Source organism: Cydia amplana, chromosome 1 (genome assembly GCF_948474715.1).
Source record: "Cydia amplana chromosome 1, ilCydAmpl1.1, whole genome shotgun sequence".
NCBI lineage: Eukaryota > Metazoa > Arthropoda > Insecta > Lepidoptera > Tortricidae > Cydia > Cydia amplana.
This window is the reverse complement of record NC_086069.1, coordinates 28,646,126-28,666,110: the sequence shown is the minus strand read 5'-3', so window position 1 is coordinate 28,666,110 and position 19,985 is coordinate 28,646,126. Positions and strand designations below refer to the sequence as shown.

Sequence of the window (19,985 nt, the reverse complement as noted above, 5' to 3'; positions counted from 1 at the left end):
CTCGAGGACTTTTAGTATGTTTATCTGGATACCACAAAGTATACCTGTACTAATTTTCAAAACTCCACGAATTATTTCCGCAGATTTTTCTAATTTGCTTAGGCTATCTGGTGGCGACTGTAGACGTCAAGGTCACGGGAGGAAAATGGCTGCCTGAGGGCACAATAAAAATCTAAACCTATCAGTATAATATATTTCAATCATTCCTTTCAGCAATAGCTGTTTGAAATATTTGCACGCATCTAAATACATAGTATCTATTATATTATGACCAAATGGTTGCCTTATTTAATATTGGTTTCTTTACTTATTTGAATTTCAACCTACACAGTAAATAACATTCCGTAGATAAAACAAAACGGAAAACTAATAAAATGGCGGTCATGAGAATGCTTGGCATTCTATGGGCGCTCGACAAAAACGTGGCTCGATAAAAAATATTGCATTCTGTATAAAACGTGACTGCTAAAAACAAAGAGAATAAATGCAAGTAGGTAAATAAGTTTTCACCAAAAATTTTATTTTTGGTACAAGCTTTTATCTACTCTCACTAATACTCATGGAGACAATTCGAATAACCTCAAACACAATTAAGTTGCGTTGTTTCATCACAGAGTTCCTATGGCCATCTCCTGTCTCCATCATTAGATCAGCTCGATGGTAGCATAATATTGCATTAGGTATATTTATAAAAGGTCTTGTTTTCATGTCCAAACCATCTGACATTTGGGGGCCTCGTGGAACCGCCGCCATCTTGGAACATGTGTTTCATCATTTACAAATTCGCCATTTATTCTAAATATAGGCACTCTAAGAAAGTATGGTCTAGGACATCATTAAAGCTTATTAAATTCTACACAACAAATTATACAGTACTTACCATTGCATTATGGATAAAATGAATCTTCATAGAGAAAAAACACTTGATTAAGCGAAGTTTAACATCAATCTATTTCCAGGAACGAAATATTGTTTTCCAAATCGCGCTTTTAAACTAAAATCTACCTATATTTTTTATGATATAGGAGGCAAACGAACAGACAAATAGCGTGATGGTAAGCAAATACCGTCGCCCATGGACACCTGCAACACCAGTGTTTGCAAGTGCGTTGCCAGCCTTTAAGATCGCGAGAAGAGGGAGAACGCTTTTTTCTAGATGGATTGAAGTTCGCATCGGTCCGGATATACCGCGGGCGACAGTGCATTCCACAGTTTGTGGTAATTAACACAAATACACTCTGTTAGTCTGGCGTTAAATTAAACACAAGTCGTCTCCTTCACGATTTTCGTAGACATCTCTTCTAAATACCTAAAACTGGTATGGATGTGTTCCTCGTGGTCTCTAGAATACGAATTGACCGGTTTTAGTTTATGGAGAGGGGGACGTGTCGATAAAAAGGGGGGGAATGTGGGCGGCCGACCAGCATTGATATTTGTTCACATCTTGAGTCCTATGGGACCGATCGGTTCGTTTCAGGTGTCGTTTGAAAGAGTATTAAACGTGCTATTATTGCTTCATAATAACTGTAGTCATAACTGTAGTCGTTTAGAAAATATTTTAAAATATATGATTTTTTACCGTGCATGGATGGCATAAGTACTGACAAAACATGCGTCTAACTCAATAAATTATAACTTTACCGCAATTAATGTTATTACAAAATATACGAGAAATTTCATTAGCTTTCTAAAAACATAAGGTTTATTGGTGTATGGTATTATATAACCATGTAATGATGAATTTTGTTCAGCATGGGTCACTACGCACCGTCACGTAAATGGCGGGCGACCGACCACAACTGTTCATTGTTTCTCGGGTTCTATTTTACTGATCAATTGGTGATGGATACCATTAGAAAGAATGTTAAATGTACAATAATTGGTTTCTGATAACCGTAGTCATAACTGTAGTCATTTACAAAATAATTGAAAATATATGATTTTTACCGTGCATGGACATAAGTACTGGTAAAACATGCTTCTAACTCAATAGATTATAACATTACCGCAATAAATATTTTCAAAATATACGGGAAATTTTATGAGCTATCCAAAAATATAAGTTTTATTGCTTTATAATGTTGTATAACTATGTAATCATGAATTTTGTTCAGCATGGGTACTGTGCACCGTCACGTAAATGGAGCCCGGCCATCGTTGAGTTTTCATTATATTTCAGGTTCTATTTTTCTGATACATGGTGGATACCATTTGCAAGCATATTAAATTTTCTGTGAATACTCGATTGTTTGAAATCTGAGGCCCAAAATAACCATTTTAAAAATATTAAAGAAAATGTTTAATTTTTACCTTAGAGGTTTGCTTAGTGACTGAAATAATTTGAGAAAGAGATAATGTAGTAAATATAGCGTGAAATTTTTAGAGTAAAATGAGCAAACTATTTATTAACTTTCCAAAAATATTGTTTAGTTACCGTACAACTATAAACATATATGTAGGTATGCCAGGACCAATTTCGCCAAGCAAGCAAACACACGGCGCGGCGAGCGCCTGGTAGACCAGCAGCATTCTATTATTGTTTGACAGTAAATTTTATAATGTAGGTATCCAAAATGATAAAATATCGATATAAATGATGGTTTGTTTGTTTTGTTTTTTTATCACAGGAAACTTAAGTATAGTTTGACTCTTTTGACAAAAGCCCAGTTCTAGGTTCATAACATCGTTAAGTTCGTAGCTTTCATGATTGCAAAACCACTGCATATGAAGTACTTAATATCTGTGTTGTTATTTGACTCACGCGTCTACACGTAAAACGTTTTCAAACCCACTCCGTAGTTAATAATTTAAAATCACCTTTTTAGTGAGATCTGAGGCTTGTGGCGTTAAAGAGATATTTGTCGCCGCACGCTCCAGGATGCAAAATAAGTGACTACTATTTGAGTAGCAGCGTATGTCCACATAATAACTATCCGTGAAGTCCGGTTTTAAGTATAGTAATAGTAAGATAAGGTCAATATTGAGTAAACTATCTATATTATATTTATTTACTATTTTATTTTACGGTCTAATTTATAGTTTTTGCTTACCTATTGATTCATTGGCGTTTGGCATTGTAGTTTTAGCTTGTAAGTATGACTCTATTGACAGTTATAAGATGTACTACGGTATTTAAATAACGCTCGTCTGTAACTACATGATCTTAGATCTATAATAGCGACTCATAACTTCTCTGTTCGACTGTAAGTCATACAAGAGAGTTAAGTAGCGATTGCGATATAAAAAGCTATAAGTAGAAGGCTTTATCACGCGTTTAGAACCTTAAGTGCAAATTGCAGATTATTACTCATATAGATGTTAAGGTTGTTCAATTCACTTTGAGCTATAAGCTATAATACTAGCAGCTTAACATGCAATATAGCGCCCAAAACAGCTACTGTAGATCTTAAATCTTTAGATGAACCTTTTAAACACTTTTATCTCACCAGAGCCTGTAAACTGTAAACTAAGACTATAGATGTAGCTATTCTAGAGCCAGGCTGTCTTTAGGTAAGAAAATAGGTGCTAAGTGTCGCCTAATTGTTTGTTGGGATTTATATGACGGTGCGCAGTGACCCATGCTGAACAAAATTCATTATTACTTGGTTATATAATATCTTACACCAATAAATCTTATGTTTTTGGAAAGATAATGAAATGTCTCGTATATTTTGTAAATACATTAATTGCGATAAAGTTATAATTTATTAAGTTAGAACCATGTTTTAGCAGTACTTATGTGCATGCACGGTAAAAAATCATGTTTTCAATTATTTTGAAAATGACTAAAGTTATGACTACAGTTATTGAAAACCAATTATAGTACGTTTAATATTCTTTCAAATGGTATCTTTCACGAACTGATCAATAAAATAAAACCCGAGAAATAATGAAAAGTTGACACCGATCTCCTGCCATTTACGTGACGGCGCTTAGTGACCCATGTTGAACAAAATTCGTAATTACTTGGTTATATAATATCATACACCAATAAAACTTATATTTTTGGAAAGCTAATGAAATTTCACGTACATTTTGTAAGAATATTATTGGAGTAAAGTTATAATTTATTGAGTTAGACGCATATTTTATCAGTACTTATGCCATCCATGCACGGTAAAAAAATCAAATATTTTAAAATATTTTGTAAATTACTAAAGTTATGACTACGGCTATTAGAAACCATTTATTGTACGTTTAATAACCTTTCAAATGGTACCTATCAGCAATTGATCAATAAAATAGAACCCGAGAAATAATGAAAAGTTCACGTCGGTCGCCCGCCATTTACGTGACGGTGCGTAGTGACCCATGCTGAACAAAATTCGTTATTAATTGGTTATATAATATCATACGCCAATAAAACTTATGTTTTTGGTAAGCTAATGAAATGTCTCGTATATTTTGTAATAAAATAATTGCGGTATTGTTGTAATTTATTGAGTTAGGCGCATATTTAATCAGTACTTATGCCATCCATGCACGGTATAAAATCAAATATTTTAAAATATTTTGTAAACGACTACAGTTATGACTACGGTTATTATGAAACAATAATAGCACGTTTAATACTCTTTCAAACGACACCTCACACGAACCGATCGGTCCCATAGGACTCAAGATGTGAACAAATATCAATAATGGTCGGCCGCCATCTTTGCCCCCCTTTTTTTCGACCCGTCCCCCACTCCATAAACTAAAACCGGTCATTTCGTATTCTAGAGATCACGAGGAACACATCCATACCAGTTTTAGGTATTTAGAAGAGATGTCGACGACTTTTCTCGAAACAGGCCGATTTCCACCTGTCTATGTAGATAGCTGACGGAATAAGCATGAACCTATAATATTACGGACAGAGTTTCGCTTACAACACAGCTGTGATTCCAACATCCACCAGTTTCTAAGTATTTACGCGTGACACACACACATTGACAGCCCACATCCACCAGTTTGCCGTCAGACGAATCGAAACGTCATTGAAGTAAACATGTCGAAGAAAAATATAAAATATGCCGGCATGCGTAGTTAAATCCTGCTAGAATTGTACCGATCGAAAGAAAAAAAGTCACGGAATAACTTTTCATACTTAAGTTTATCAATTAGTACGTAAAATCACGATAATTTGTTGTTTATAAATTATCAAACTGCAAAACAGGAGTGTGACCAGTAACATGAATAGGGTAATTTCCCGAAAGTAGGGTAATTGATACCCTTAGTTAGTTAGTTAGTGTTTCTGGGCATTTTCCGCAAATCGACAACCATTGTGCCTATTTTGCGTGAAACGAGGTAGCGCTACTCTAACCACCCCAGCTCCTCCATGAAACCTAGCAGTGTTTTCAGGTTGCTGACTGCCTCTTTTAGTGTGCTCGGAGTTCCTAGGTATTTGTTCCTGTATGTTTCTACCTGTTTGCAGTCTAGGAGTATGTGTTTTGTTGTTTCCTCTTCTTCCATGCATGCTCTGCACAAGGGGCTGTCCGTTTTACCCATATTGTGTAGGTGTTTGTTTAGTGTGTTATGTCCTGTGATAAGTCCTATTATTTTACGTAGTTGTTGCCTAGGTGTTTTCAGTAGTATTTTGGTGAGCTTGTAGTTCAGTTCCGGTAAAATATCTTTAGTCTGCCTGCATGTGTCCATTTCATTCCAGTACTTATTGTGCAGTTGTCTGTGATGTAGGTCTAGTTGGTTGTGTATGTAGGATATTGGAAGGGGTATAATGGGCTCGGGTCCGTATGCCGGTGTCTCTGAGCCTTTCCTGGCCAGTTCATCCGCTGCATCCTTTCCTCTTGATCCACTATGCCCCTTTATCCATTGATACCCTTATTAAATCATTATTTATTAAGAGATCATTTAGGTAAATGGTTAAATTATTGATTGTGCATTTCAAACTAGGTCGGTATGGTAATTTCCCGATACTAAGGAGCGATACTTAACGTTTGTTTGTTATGTATTATAATTTTTTTGTTCAAAACCAGATGTGTTTCAAGTTAAATGTATAAATTAAAAAAAACATGACGAACTGATTTCATTACGATGCTAAATATCATTAGGTATTGAAAATAATGTTTGCACAGTAATTGTGCAATATTGCGCATTTTCAAGACCTATAAAATCAGATACGTACACACCTTTTTTATTGTCTAACGTAAAACTGTCCTAATTTTTTATTTTAAATTAAAAAAAAAACTAGCACGATATTAAAAATAATTGTTTTACCAGGAATGGTCGGCCTTCAAACACTAGAGACTAGACGAAAGCTGCTACATATAATGCATTATCGCCAACTACTTCACAATAAAGTAGATGGCGCATCCGTGCTTGAGAGAATGGGACTGCAGGTGCCACGGGCAAACGTCGCAACAGGCGTGTCGGGTGGGTCCGGCGGCGCGGGCGGCGCGGTGCCGGCGCGGCGGCGGCGGCGCCTGTTCGCGAGCACCGGCGCGCGCACGAGGCGCGGCGCCAACGCTCCCACCGCTCGGGCCCAAACTGCTCTTAACCGCATCATACTGGAGTCAGATGATGTAGATATATTTGCTGATAGTGCTGGTGTATTTTACAGGAAACTGATAAGGTGCATAGATAAATAATATAATGTTATAATGTTAAAATGCATCCCTGATCTCATTGTTATAAGTTTGTTCTGTTGTAAGTATAAATATTTTAATATAATTATGTAATATACCACATAAGTGCTTTGGTGTTATACTGTTAATTTATGTGTAAAGTTTAATAAATAAAATAAAATTAGGGGAAATTTGTGTTACATGGTAACACTCGTCTACACGCACATATTCAAACCGGCCGCCATTGCAGTGTCACAGTTTGTCTTAGGTGACAGTCCGTCCGTAATATTCTAGGTCCATGGGAATAAGAATAAAAATAAAGATAGTTTATTTTTCAAGCAGGCATATATATTACAATGCGCTGATGAACGTCAAATAAAGCTACGCCAGCTCTAACCCTACACCACTGCTCGAGAAGATTTAAATCCCTCCGTCAATCGGAGGAGGGTACCCCAATATGGGACCGACAAGAAACTCGGCGGGACACATCTTTTTTTTTTAAACATTACATTTAAATTCAAGACGTTTCTTACCAGATAGAAAGTGTCCGTGGGATGCTCCAGACTCTTCCCGTAGATGGCAAGCAGCCTCTGCACGTGGAATGGAGCCCAGCATACGAAGAACGACAGTGCCACCGCCACTGAAGAACAAAATATCGGAATTAGCATCCTATTCTAAATTAAGGTACCTATGACTATTTTTAACTTAAGTATAATAACTCCCTCGCCTTAACCATTATTTAGATATTATTATGTAGTTTTGGGACCTTCGTACATATTTATATTAACCTCTAAAACTTTTACTTGGTCCTTTTTATGACTTTGTTTATCGTAAAAGACTTACATAATGTTAATCTGAAAGGTTGTTTACGCCGGAAACTACATCTTCACAGTTGTTACACTGAGAAAACTTTTTTCTACATTTTCAGTACAAAGTTATCATTTTTTTGTTAGAAATGGACTCTGGTATGAAATGGGCTCCGTTAAAGAAGCATTGGAATCTCATCCCCTAAGGGGGTGAAAATCGGGTTGAACGTTTTTAACAATTTCTACGCGAACGAACTCTCATGCATTAACTAACTTATATTCAGTTTATTGTAGTAAAAAAGATGGACGACCCAAACACGCTCTTATCCCCCAACCTCCATCCAAAATATTAAATAATTATATTTGCATAAATATGTATTAATGCAACACGGAAACGACATTAGAGTGGATGAGGGACTCGAATAGCCTCGTAATAGATAATATTCGCGAATAGAGACGCAATTTAACTTGAGAGTGACAGGAAGGGACGTGCCGCCACTTGAAACTAAGTATACCTACATACACACATTACCCGTTTCAGACTTTTTCAGGGAAATTATCATAATAAATTTGATGGTAGCCATATTTAATGGCTCCTCTACACGATGGCCCAGCGCTGGACAAGCGAGATGGCCATGCGATGGTTGGAGCACGCACTATGGAATGGGCCACGTGTAATAGATGCGTACGCGCCATCGCTGGCCCACTACGAGGGGTGTTCAAAATATTCTCGGTATGAGAATGAAAACAAACAAGTACGAAAAGTGTGATATTTTTATTTTTCAATATACTCCCCCCCTATGTTCATACACTTAAAAGATCGATCAATTATTTTTTTTAATCCCTCGTAAAAATATTTTTTATCTTTCGTGTAAAAATGCTCCTCCACTGCCGCCTTCAATGCTTCATCGTCAGAAAATTTATTTCCACGCAGATCCTTTTTAAGATTGGGGAGCAAAAAGAAGTCGCTGGGGGCTAAGTCCGGACTATACGGTGGGTGAGTAACAGTTTTAAACCCACATTCAACAATAGCTGCCTTGGCAATATGAGCCGTATGGACGGGGGCGTTGTCATGCAGAAGCAGAATACCTTTGGTTAACTTTCCTCGCCTCTTTTCTTTAATTACATCCTTTAATTGACGTAGAATGTTAGCGTAGTACTGTCCTGTGATATTTACACCTTTTTCTTTATAATCGATTAGTAATACTCCTTCACAATCCCAAAATATCGTGGCCATGACCTTGCCAGCTGAAGGGATGACCTTGAACTTCTTGGGATGAGCTGAACCCTTAATGTGCCACTGCATGGACTCTTGTTTACTCTCTGGGTCATAATGATGAACCCAGGTTTCATCTCCAGTAACTATTCTTTGCAGCACCTCATCAGGATTTTCACCGCACAGGTCAATAAAATCGGAACAACAAGCTACACGCATGTCTTTTTGAAGCCGAGTCAGCATTCGCGGAACCCATCTTGCACTTACTTTTGACATATTAAGATGGTCATGTATAATATCATGTACGGTACCAATAGAGAGATTGGTTACTTGTGCTATAGATTTTACCTTCACTCGACCATCTTCCAATATAAGTTTTTCCACTTTATCAATATTTTCTTGTGAAGTAGCTACTACAGGCCGGCCAGGTCTAGGGTCATCTTCAATACTCTCCCTTCCGCGTTTAAACTCGCTTGACCACTTTTGAATGGTAGATAAAGAAGGAGCAGACTCACGGTAAACACAATCCATTTCCTCTTTTATGGTTTTTTGATTTTTACCCTGTTTTGTCAAGAATTTTATCACGCATCGATGTTCTAATTTAGTTAACATTGTCAATTCGCACATGATGTTCATGTTTGTTCAGCAATTGCAGAAAAACAAAAGACTATCTCGGTTCGAATTATACTTTTTTTTAATGTCAATGAATAAACCTTAGCGGCCAGTAACGAAAGAAATTTTAGAAGAGGTCGTAAGATATCAATACCGAGAATATTTTGAACGCCCCTCGTACCTTTGACGTGCGGCCGAAAAACCGACACCGTGGCCATCCCATCGCCATCCCGCGGCCCGCCGCGTCATAAGCCATCCGACACCACTACCCTTTCTACACGCTGGCCCATCTTAGTGGGCCAGTATGATGGTCCATCGTGTAGAGGAGCCATAAGAGTCGCCAGACGCCAGCAAGCTCGGCCGAATTTCACCTTCCCATACAAACGGAATTTCGTTCTTATTTCCGACCGGCCTGGCCTAGTGGGTAGTGACCCTGCCTGTGAAGCCGCGGTCCTGGGTTCGAATCCCAGTAAGGGCATTTATTTGTGCGATGAGCACAGATATTTGTTCCTGAGTCATGGTTGTTTTCTATGTATTTAAGTATTTGTATATTATATATATCGTTGGCTGAGTACCCACAACACAAGCCTAGAGCTTACCGTGGGGCTTAGTCAATTTGTGTAAAAAAATGTCCTCTAATATTTATTTATTTTATTTATTTATTTCAAAACTACGTATTGTATTGTAATGACACTTTGCACATACAATGACATGAGGTACGAGGTGCGGTCCAAATATTTCCGGCTGGAATGATTTGGCCGTTTCAAAAAAAAGAACAAAATATGTCATTTTTATTGTCATTTATCCTGTTCTTTTGGATATAGTTTTTGGGTTTCTATTGTTTGCGGTTTTTATTTCACGGCGATTACAACAACAGAAAGTGTAAACTTTTTTTCAAGCTTACAGCGAAGTGAACGAAGAGCGTGCTCTCAGGAAGTTTTGGATGCCTATAAAAAACATGGAAAGAGTTTTCTGGAGTCAATTGTTACTGGGGACGAAACAATGGTTTTGTTCTATGATTGCCTCTATAAAAGAGAATCGAAGGAGTGGCGTCGTCATGGTGAACAGCGGCCTCGGAAGGCGAAGGTAACGCAATCTACTAAAAAGCCCATGGCTACCATGTTCTGGGATTGTCACGGAATACTGTTGATGAACATAAAAGAAAGTAATACCACGGTGACTGGCAGCTACTAGTAACTAGAGGCTACTTAAACAACAGTTACGAAAGGTGATCAAGCACACACATCGGGGAAAACTTAGCAGAAGTGTGCGCCTTCTCTACTACGATAGCCCCATTTACACTGCTTTAATTACCAAGGCTGAAAAGGCTGAAACTTAAGGCAGACTTAAGGGGAAGACGATTTTCTTCAGATGGTGAAGTGACCCATGCGGTTTACGCCCATTTTGAGGACAAACTTTCAGAGTACTTTTACAAGGGGATAGAAAAGCTAATTTACAGATTTAAATAGTGTGTTGAAATAGAAGGGAAATATATCGAATAATAAAAATAGTTTTTTGTAAATGTATGCTCTTATTTCCTATGTCAGGCCGGAGACTTTTGGACCGCACCTCGTAAGTATATCTAGTTTTGTAATAGGTTACCTCCAGTTTATAAAACAAACGAATTAGAGCAAAAACAAGTTTTGTATGAAAAACTTAAAATCTGAAGCTACATAGAACTAGATAGATATGGCTTATCCTATTGTAAGTACAAAGTTTCAGAGAAATCTAACTGGTCGTTTTAAAATGAGGGCGTAACTACCTTTGTATGGAGAATAGAGTTTGCCTCATAAAAGGACAAGAAGCCTGCTATGGTTGCAATATAGAAGTCAAAATAAGTGATTATATGTAAATGTACGATTTAAATTTTAAGACCAAAGTTAAGTCGCGAAGGACTGAGAAAATGGCATAATAACGCAGAGTAATTTCCCAAGTAGAGTCTCAAATGAAATTTTGCGTCAAATCTAATTATGCTAATATAGTAACATAAACTTTGATGTACCTAGTTTCTTTTGACATGAATTATGATGAAAGAAATTTAACCCTTATTCTAACCCTTTAGCGGGCAAGGCTCAAAAAAATCCTCAATTCAAGCCTCATCGCCAATCTATAGCACAAAAAATTTTGTACAAGAAAAAAAATACAAAAAGACGATGTTATAGGGTGGTCTTTTTGAGACCCTTGCCCTATAAAGGGTTGAAACCCACAACCACACAAATTTGAATTTTGCGCCTTTTCTACTAACAAGTTGGATGTGTTTCAGTATATTAAATATGATTTGAAATTAAAAACTTAATTTGTCGCGCTCATAAAAATTACTTTCACAGCTGTACTTTAGACCTTACCATAGACCTTACTCAACAGTGGCGCCAACTGGTGAGCAGAAAAAGTACCCCTCATTAAAGCGCGAAACTTGTAATTCGCCTTATTTTCTTTTGTATAACAATGTTATATAACCTATAACGTAATAAACATTCACAACAATAAAGAGGTTGCAATATTTCACTGCATCTTACACTCTGTCTATGTTAATCCTGGCGGACATGGAACCCTAAAAGCAACATATTCCGGAATTTCAACAAATAAAGTTTCAAATTTAATCTGTGCCAATGAATGAAAGTGCCATAAAAAGTTTTATTACAGCGTTTGGGACGAAATACTTCCATAGAGGAAGGAAAACGAATATTGCCGGAGTTTATATGACAATGGAAAATTAAAAGCGGTTTCATACGAGCCGCCTACGGAATGATTTGGATTTTTAACATGATTTTACCAAAAATAAAGAAATTCTTTAAGACCAAATGAAGGTATTGAAACGATGTCCAGCCAGCCTATTATGGATAGCTTTATCCATCTTTATCCACGTGATAAAATAACTGTCACTGTTTAACACCGTGGGAAAGAAAGTGACGGACACCGTTTTATCACGCTGTCACGTAGACAAGAACGACCATCATATCCGTACTGCTTGCTAGGATTAATTCTTTAAAAAAACTATTTGGATTGGCCTAACCTAACCTAACAACAATTAAAAACACAAAAATCACCGAAAACTCCTCCTAAAAAAGCAGCCAAGTGCGAGTCGGACTCGCCCATGAAGGGTTCCGTATTTAGGGGATTTATGACGTATTAAAAAAAACTACTTACTAGATCTCGTTCAAACCAATTTTCGGTGGAAGTTTGCATGGTAATTAATGTACATCATATATTTTTTTTAGTTTTATCGTTCTCTTATTTTAGAAGTTAGAGGGGGGGACACACACATTTTACCACTTTGGAAGTGTCTCTCGCGCAAACTATTCAGTTTAGAAAAAAATTATATTAGAAACCTCAATATCATTTTTGGAGACCTATCCATAGATGCCCCACACGTATGGGTTTGATAAAAAAAAATTGAGTTTCAGTTCTAAGTATGGGGAACCCCCAAAATTTATTGTTTTCTTTTCTATTTTTGTGTGAAAATCTTAATGCAGTTTACAGAATACAACTACATACGGTTTACTAACGAATGGGCCAAAAACGTTTCCCAAAGTATCACATCCCAAACTATGTTTCCCAAATTATCATTTCCCAAAAAAATGTTTGGCAAAACAACTTGTCGCAGTTTTTCAGTTACCAATAGTTTTTTTTGGCAAGTTATTGTTTAGCAAATAATTACTTGGTCAAGTTTCATTTTACCAAGTATTATTTAGTCAAATGTATCATTAAGCATAATTTACATGTCCCAAAATATTACATGGCATATACAATTTACATATTTTACTTACCAATAGAGGGCCTGCAGTATTTTTATTTTTGCTTTCATTTGAAATACTTTATCCCGACCTTGGACATTTTGTTTCTATAAAGGTCACATTTCAACTTATCTGATAGCGGTTCAGTTTTGTGAGGATCGTAGTTCAACTAGGGCTCGCGGTCGAGTCCGTGTTTCGTTTACACGTTTCGAATACCCGTTTCCGAATAACACGTACACGGTTTTCTGGCCCGTTCCGCACGTTTAATTAAGAAACGTGTAATTAAGATCCGTTCCCACGGATAAACGGGTATTCGAAGAAACGGATCTTATTTACCCGTGGCTCCGGAGACGTCCTTGACGAATAGCGAAGGAACGAACCGGCGTAGGTACTTAAGAGCTACAAATGAATAGACAAAAGATTCATCAGGAGTTTTTGTCATATTTAACCTTATTTCGTAGTTTATAGAGTCGAAATTAAATAAACGGTTTTCTGAGCAGGTAGTTTTTGCTTGCAATGTTGCAATAAGAGTAGAAAATTAGAAATACAGTAGGTATACCTACATGCTACTATCAAAATAGTATTTTATATAAGACTTCAAATACTAATACTTTATTAGGGTTTATTATATAACTTGATAGCAATAAATATAAAGTGCTAGTAATAGAAAATAAAAGCAATAAAGAGTACAAAGAGAAGACTGTACGATAAAAACTGGTCATACATGATCTGGTAGGTATACATACAATATTCTTACCAATTGCACATTATTAAACAGTTCTTATATTTTTAATAATTTGTAGATATAAGTCCTATAAGTATAATTATAATTAAAATTCAATCAATTGTCAATCATATTACTGATATTACCAACAATGTATGTGTGAGTGTGTATCTGCCGCTGCATTTGTTACAATTTCTTGTGTAGACGTGTTCACCTTATTTACACCGACATAAAGCTTATAATTGGTTGTGGCAGTTCTGATAATGGTTTGGGAATCTACTTGTTTTCGGCGATATCAGACAAAAGGGTATTGGAAAACAACACGTTCTAATGAATGGAACACAAGCGGCCGGCATTTATTACCTGAACACTCGTGTGAAAGTGACCCAAGTGAACATGAATGATTACCAATTTTGAAATCTATCTTAATGTTCTTAACAATATAATCGCTAGGTAACCAAGGTGGCATGGGTTTTTAAGGTTCTCGCGAGAAATCCGTTTCGAATGCCGCTTGTGTGTACTTTTTTTTTGCGTCGTTGGCAGATTTGCTGTTTTCGCTCAGCAGTAAATTGATAATAATAAGAAATAACCACGAAGTAATTCATACTTATTTTCTTAACTGTTATTTTTAACTAATATAGGTAGTATTTGTCTGCACATCTATTCTTCACGAAACTATATTACTTACACAATTATACATGTATGAAATATATTTCTTTGATTGAAATATAATTATATTAATTAATAACGAATATGTTAGCTTAAAAGCAATAATAGTAAAAAAAATAAGGTTTTAATTTAAACTAGGGACGAGTAGGTTTAAAATTAAAAATAGTAGACAATATAGGATAGGGACACCTACTTCGATTAATATATTGTATAGTTGGCTAAATATGTTATATCAACACAGTTACAAATAATTTTAAAAAAATCGTACGCCAAACCAACGCCAAGTCAATATTCAATATTAGACCTTACATACCCAGACCTAGAGCATTGATTGGGTCAACCTGTTTCGGATCCGTTCGGGCCGGTGTTAAGTACCCGTGTAAACGGAGATACGTATCTGAGAAACGTGTCTTGGGAACGTTTATTGGATACGTATCCGGATCCCGGCGGTTCCGTGTAAACCGTGTTCTTAGCACCGCCGGGCTTAAGAACACGGGTATTCGTTTCGGCGTGTAACACGGATACCGGGAGCCCTAGTTCAAACCTAACCTAACCCACCCAAATTACGTAGACTTATCGTACCTACTTATATTAACACGACAAATTTAGGTACTAAATTAAATAGAGAGATGCCTATTTGTCAAATTTGCGAAGTGACAATTTGATCAAACATCTTTTTGGAATATAATATTAGCCAATAAAAAACGTTTGCTAAATAAGTTTTTGTCCTAATAACATTTGACAAAGTAAAATCATGCCAAATGATAATTTGACCAAATAAATTATATGCGAAGTGTAACTTTGCTAAAGGTTCCTTTGGGAAATGAAACTATTGCGATACGTTTGTTGGGAAGTGAAATTTGGGGAAAGGTATTTGGCCCAAACGGAAGTACACCCTACATACTTACCAAGTTTCAACAGTATAGTTCTTATAGTTTCGGAAAAAAGTGGCTGTGACATACGGACGGACAGACAGACATGACGAATCCATAAGGGTTCCGTTTTTTGCCATTTGTCTACGGAACCCTAAAAACGCCAATATTATGTCCAACAGTCGCCATCAGATATATCGGAGCGGCTAAGGCGCTCACAAATATCTGAACACGCCTCTGTTGCCAGGGCTTTAGAGTGCGTGTTCAGATATAGTGATGAACACCGTGGCCGATCCGATTTAGCTGATGGCGACTGTACCTAGGGAAATAGTTACGTGACTTTTCGTAGTATCCGTCTTCCCGATACATTTTTACTTTTCGTTTGGCGTTTGTCGATATACGACTGTTGTCTTGGCTATAGGTACTAGGGTACAAGGTAGGTACCTCATTATCTTTAACATTTGAATAGTTGTGAATGTTTTTTTTGATAGTGTTGGATATTTGCAGTTTTTGACTAGCATAGACCGTGGGGACTCACCTGTGATGTGGTATGCAGCTTCTTCAGGGGCCCCTGGTCTTGGTTCCTTCGATGATGAAATGTAGAAATCTACCCGTTGCGTTAGCCCCGTTTGTGAAATTAAATATGTGTACAAAACGCGAGAGTTTAAAGTGTTATATGTAGAAATCTCATAGGCTGGCGTCGACAGACGACTTCTATTTGTGCTGAACACTTGTAGTTTTGATTTTGGGTTTAAAAGCTCAAGCTTTCGATGGAGCGAGCAGATGCGGCGCGTTTCGATTTTGAGATCGTTGAAAAAAGAATGGGAACACTCGAACTTCCAGTGTCGCGCGCTTTTAGAAAAGCGTTCCGTTTTATGCTATCCCGTTTGGAATATGCTAATAGATTAAGTATTAACCGATTTGAAAATATTTAATAAACGAAAATACATAGTATTTGTGTGTACATATACAAAAGTACCAAACAGACAGTATCATGAAATCTGTGTCAAAGGCACCTTTGAAGTCCCTCAAAACAAAAATACAATCTCATTAGTCTCCCAAAAGACAAGGAACAATCGGGATGAAGACCGTATCTCATAAATTAGACTAAATAATTACAATTATAATTGCCGCAAAGTCAGAGAAATAATTAAAAGACATTGTTGAAAATAAAGGGTAAATTAGGAGGCAATGTTCACAAACAGACTTGAAAGGGTTTACTTTCAACAAAAGACGATTCCGAATTTAGCTTTAGAATTAGTGATGTACCTTCTAAAAATATTTTCTGAATTCTCCCTGGTTTTTCCAGCGCGATGTGTATCAAAATTGAAGATATTTATATCACCAAAGTCACCTTTTTCCAATAAAAAATTAATATGTCTTCATGAAAATGCAAGTCATTATAAGATCATTATTTCTGTCTCGAAGTTCATCGCAAAATATTAACTACAAATAAGAAGAAATCGATCAAAAAATACACCTCCCCAGTTCCAGTTCAATTAAGCACGAAAACCATCAGATTTATATCGATATCTCACTTGAGAAAATTCCAGGGAACTGGAGAATAATCCCACGGGAAATACTGCTTAAGTACGTCCCTTATTTGTATCTCTAATTTATTGCTTGTCTTGTTTACACACAACACATAGCGACAGACTGAAAACCAGGATGAAAATGAATTGAAAATGCTTAATATATTTACGATGATATAACGAACTTATTGGCTACTAGTAAGCAGAAATTGATCACAAAATGCACCTCACCAGATCCAATTATGAACAAAAACCGAGATTAAACATTCTTGAGACATATTTTAAACTATTTAGACGACAACGGTTTCATTCTTCGTGCACGAAGTGCAGCCGCCGCGAGCACTCGAGCCTGAGGAAGGACCCCCGACGGGCTCGAAACATGTCGCCAATAGCGACTAAAAATTCAAGTGAGTGAAACCGTTGTCGTCTAAACAGTTTAGGAACAAAAACCTTCACATTTATCTCAAAAATTCCAAGGACAAGAAATATTACATAACATTTAAAACTTTCGCGTTCTGAACACAAATACTAAATCACATTTAAATACAACCAAAAAAAATTGTTTTGAAATTATGCTGGGACGTCAGTTAGCCGTGACCACGACCAGTGAAACCTGTGTCGAAACGTCGGTAAATAAAGAAAAAATATCCCAATACATAATCGCGAATTGCTTAAAGACAACACTAATTCTGGAGTATCTTTAAATTATTCCTTGGCTTATACGACATAGCGACAGCATTAAACCGCGTTCAATTGCCTTGAAGGGAATCAATTGCGAGGGTATTGTGGCGAGATTTATGGGAGTTGTGAGACTTGTTCTGGAGATACGCGTGTATCGGAAGTGGAAAACATGGTTTATAACTTTCTGATATTAGAAGTGGGAAAGACGACAAATAACAGTTTTAGGAAACATGAAATAATAAGGTACCGTTTTTTTTTGTTTGTGTTCATAGTATTTAAGGATATAAAAATATTTAAAAGATAAAACAAACCTTTGATTGCGATTTCGTGCGGAAGATATCATTAAAAAATCAATCAATGATTCACCCCCTCAGGTGTGGAATAAAAATGGAATTTCTTAGTGTTGATCCTCAGCGTTCTTATACAATCGAAGCGAATCGAGCGTAATTCTCATTTTAAAACATTGATTGTTTTTTTTTTATTGTATGGCGGCAGCTAGGTTCATGCGACTCTGAAGATAGATATTACTGTCCCAAAACAAACAGACAAAAGATTCCTTTCTCTCATTGAAAATCTGGTACCAAATAAATCTGTAATTAAATATATTTTCTTGTATATTAGGAAACTCGTTGGCACGAGGCTGGAATTTAAATGGAACCGTTTTATTTCTGATTTTATCAGAGAAAGCAATAACTTTATTCTAAAATAGAATTAAGAGCAAACGATCTAATTTAGATTGTGATTAGCGCCTATCTCTGCGTTACAGAATGGTTAATGAAATAGAAAAAAAAATCTCTACCTAATCTAGATCAATTTGTAAATTTTGCATAAAAAGGCAAAAAAAATATCACCCCTCAAAGCTACGTTATTTTTAAGTGCGAAAAGAACAAGTGGACGACCTAGCTGGTCTAGTGGGTAGTGACCCTGCCTATAAAGCCGATGGTCCCGGGTTCAAATCCTGGTAAGGATATTTATTCACGTGATGGACACGGATATTTGTTCCTGAGTCAAGGTTGGTTTATATGTATTTAATTATAAATATATTGCTTATGTTTATCTCGCAAGATATGATATACCTACTTAATATAGCACTTCGTATCTGGAAGTATCTTCAATTGCGGACTATCTATGGTGTCACACCGGGGAGCCATCGATTTTGGTGGCTGAATAGACTGTTTGCGCTTGTAATAAGGCAATAAGTATGTTGTATCATATCATTCGCAATTATCTTAAAATAAGGACGATAGGCACGAAGAATTTCGTACATTGACAAGCCGTTTCCCATCAGTATCGCACGCGCACATTTATATGTATTGCTGTCCCACTCGGACAGTGGCCTTTTCCGCGGCATCATCGGCGGGACAGCAATATAATTCACGTGCGATACTGATAGGAAACGTCGTGTTATGTACGAAATTATTTGTGTTTAGCATCCTTACTTTACCTATTAATAAATACTACGCCTACTATTTGTCTTTGAGCGCCTCACATTTGATTACTTTTGGAAGTATAAAAGGGTTAAAATCTCACCTAACATTCGTATGACCCTCCTCTGCGAAGCGCTGTTCCTATACCGCGTGGCGCCCGCCGGGCGGCCATTACTCTCCACCGACAATTTCTTCACCGGGTGCAAGATCCGAGACGTGCGCAACTTCACCCCGATCAGCGCATACAACACGGTTATCACCGACATCGGCACCACGAAGAACACGAAACTAGATATCACAAACACTTGATGCACTCCGTGACCTTTCACTGTACACGCGCACACGTTTTGACCGTTCTCCACGTAGGTCACCAACCCGAATTGCATCGCTTGCGGCACGGCCGTACACAGCGCCATAAACCATATCACTACGATAAAACGAACTGCTCTAGACAGTTTCGACATTGTATGTGACATAAACGGACGGCAGATCGCGATGTATCGTTCCACTGTAAAAGCTGTTATAGTTAACACTGTAGCGTTAGCTGATGTCTCTGAAGCTAATCCAAGAATTATACACGGCGCCTCTCCAAGCGGATAAGTATAAGGGTTCCATAAACGATGGAACTCAAAAGGCAGTCCACAGACTAATAGCATTAGATCCGAGATCGCTAAACTGAATAAGTAGAAGTTAGTCGCCGTGTGCATGGAGCGGTTTCTAGCGATGACTACGCAAGTGCTGATGTTGCCAAGGATGCCGGCCACGAAGATGATGGCGTAGGTGATGCTGAGGGGAACCAGCAGGTCCAGGGACTCGGGTTCTCCGTAGCCCCCCGAACGGGTTGCGTTCGTGCTCGCGTTCAGGAACACGTCATCGAAGTATTCTTCCATCACGCGGCAATCACATCACTTTACCTGTTAAGAAAGAGAAAGCAATTTGATGAACGCTATTATGAGACATCCCTAAATATGCGTAACTTACACGAGTAAGTTTGCCACTCTTGTGGATAAAATGCAATTTTCTCATCAGTTTTTGAATAATAAAGAGAGGCTTAACGAACTTAACAAAGAGTGAATATAACTATTCCCACGCCATGCGTTGTGGCTTGTATTTCCACCACGCTTTCGCACAGCCAATATAAGAGCTCCA

The 19,985-nt window shown here is 37.2% G+C and overlaps 1 protein-coding gene across 2 annotated transcripts in view; it reads right to left on the bottom strand.

Moving 5' to 3' along the window:
- The window catches only part of LOC134652257 (pyrokinin-1 receptor-like), a 95,449-nt gene extending 75,678 nt beyond the window's left edge, over positions 1–19,771 (bottom strand). For both annotated transcript variants that reach the window (XM_063507431.1, XM_063507437.1), the window contains exons 1-2: positions 18,940–19,771; positions 7,097–7,203 (exon numbers count right to left, since the gene is read on the bottom strand). In XM_063507431.1, the coding sequence (XP_063363501.1) occupies positions 7,097–7,203; positions 18,940–19,726 (894 nt within the window). In that variant the 5' untranslated portion in view covers positions 19,727–19,771. The remainder of the gene's footprint in view (positions 1–7,096; positions 7,204–18,939) is intronic.
- Between the last annotated feature and the right edge of the window lie 214 nt (positions 19,772–19,985).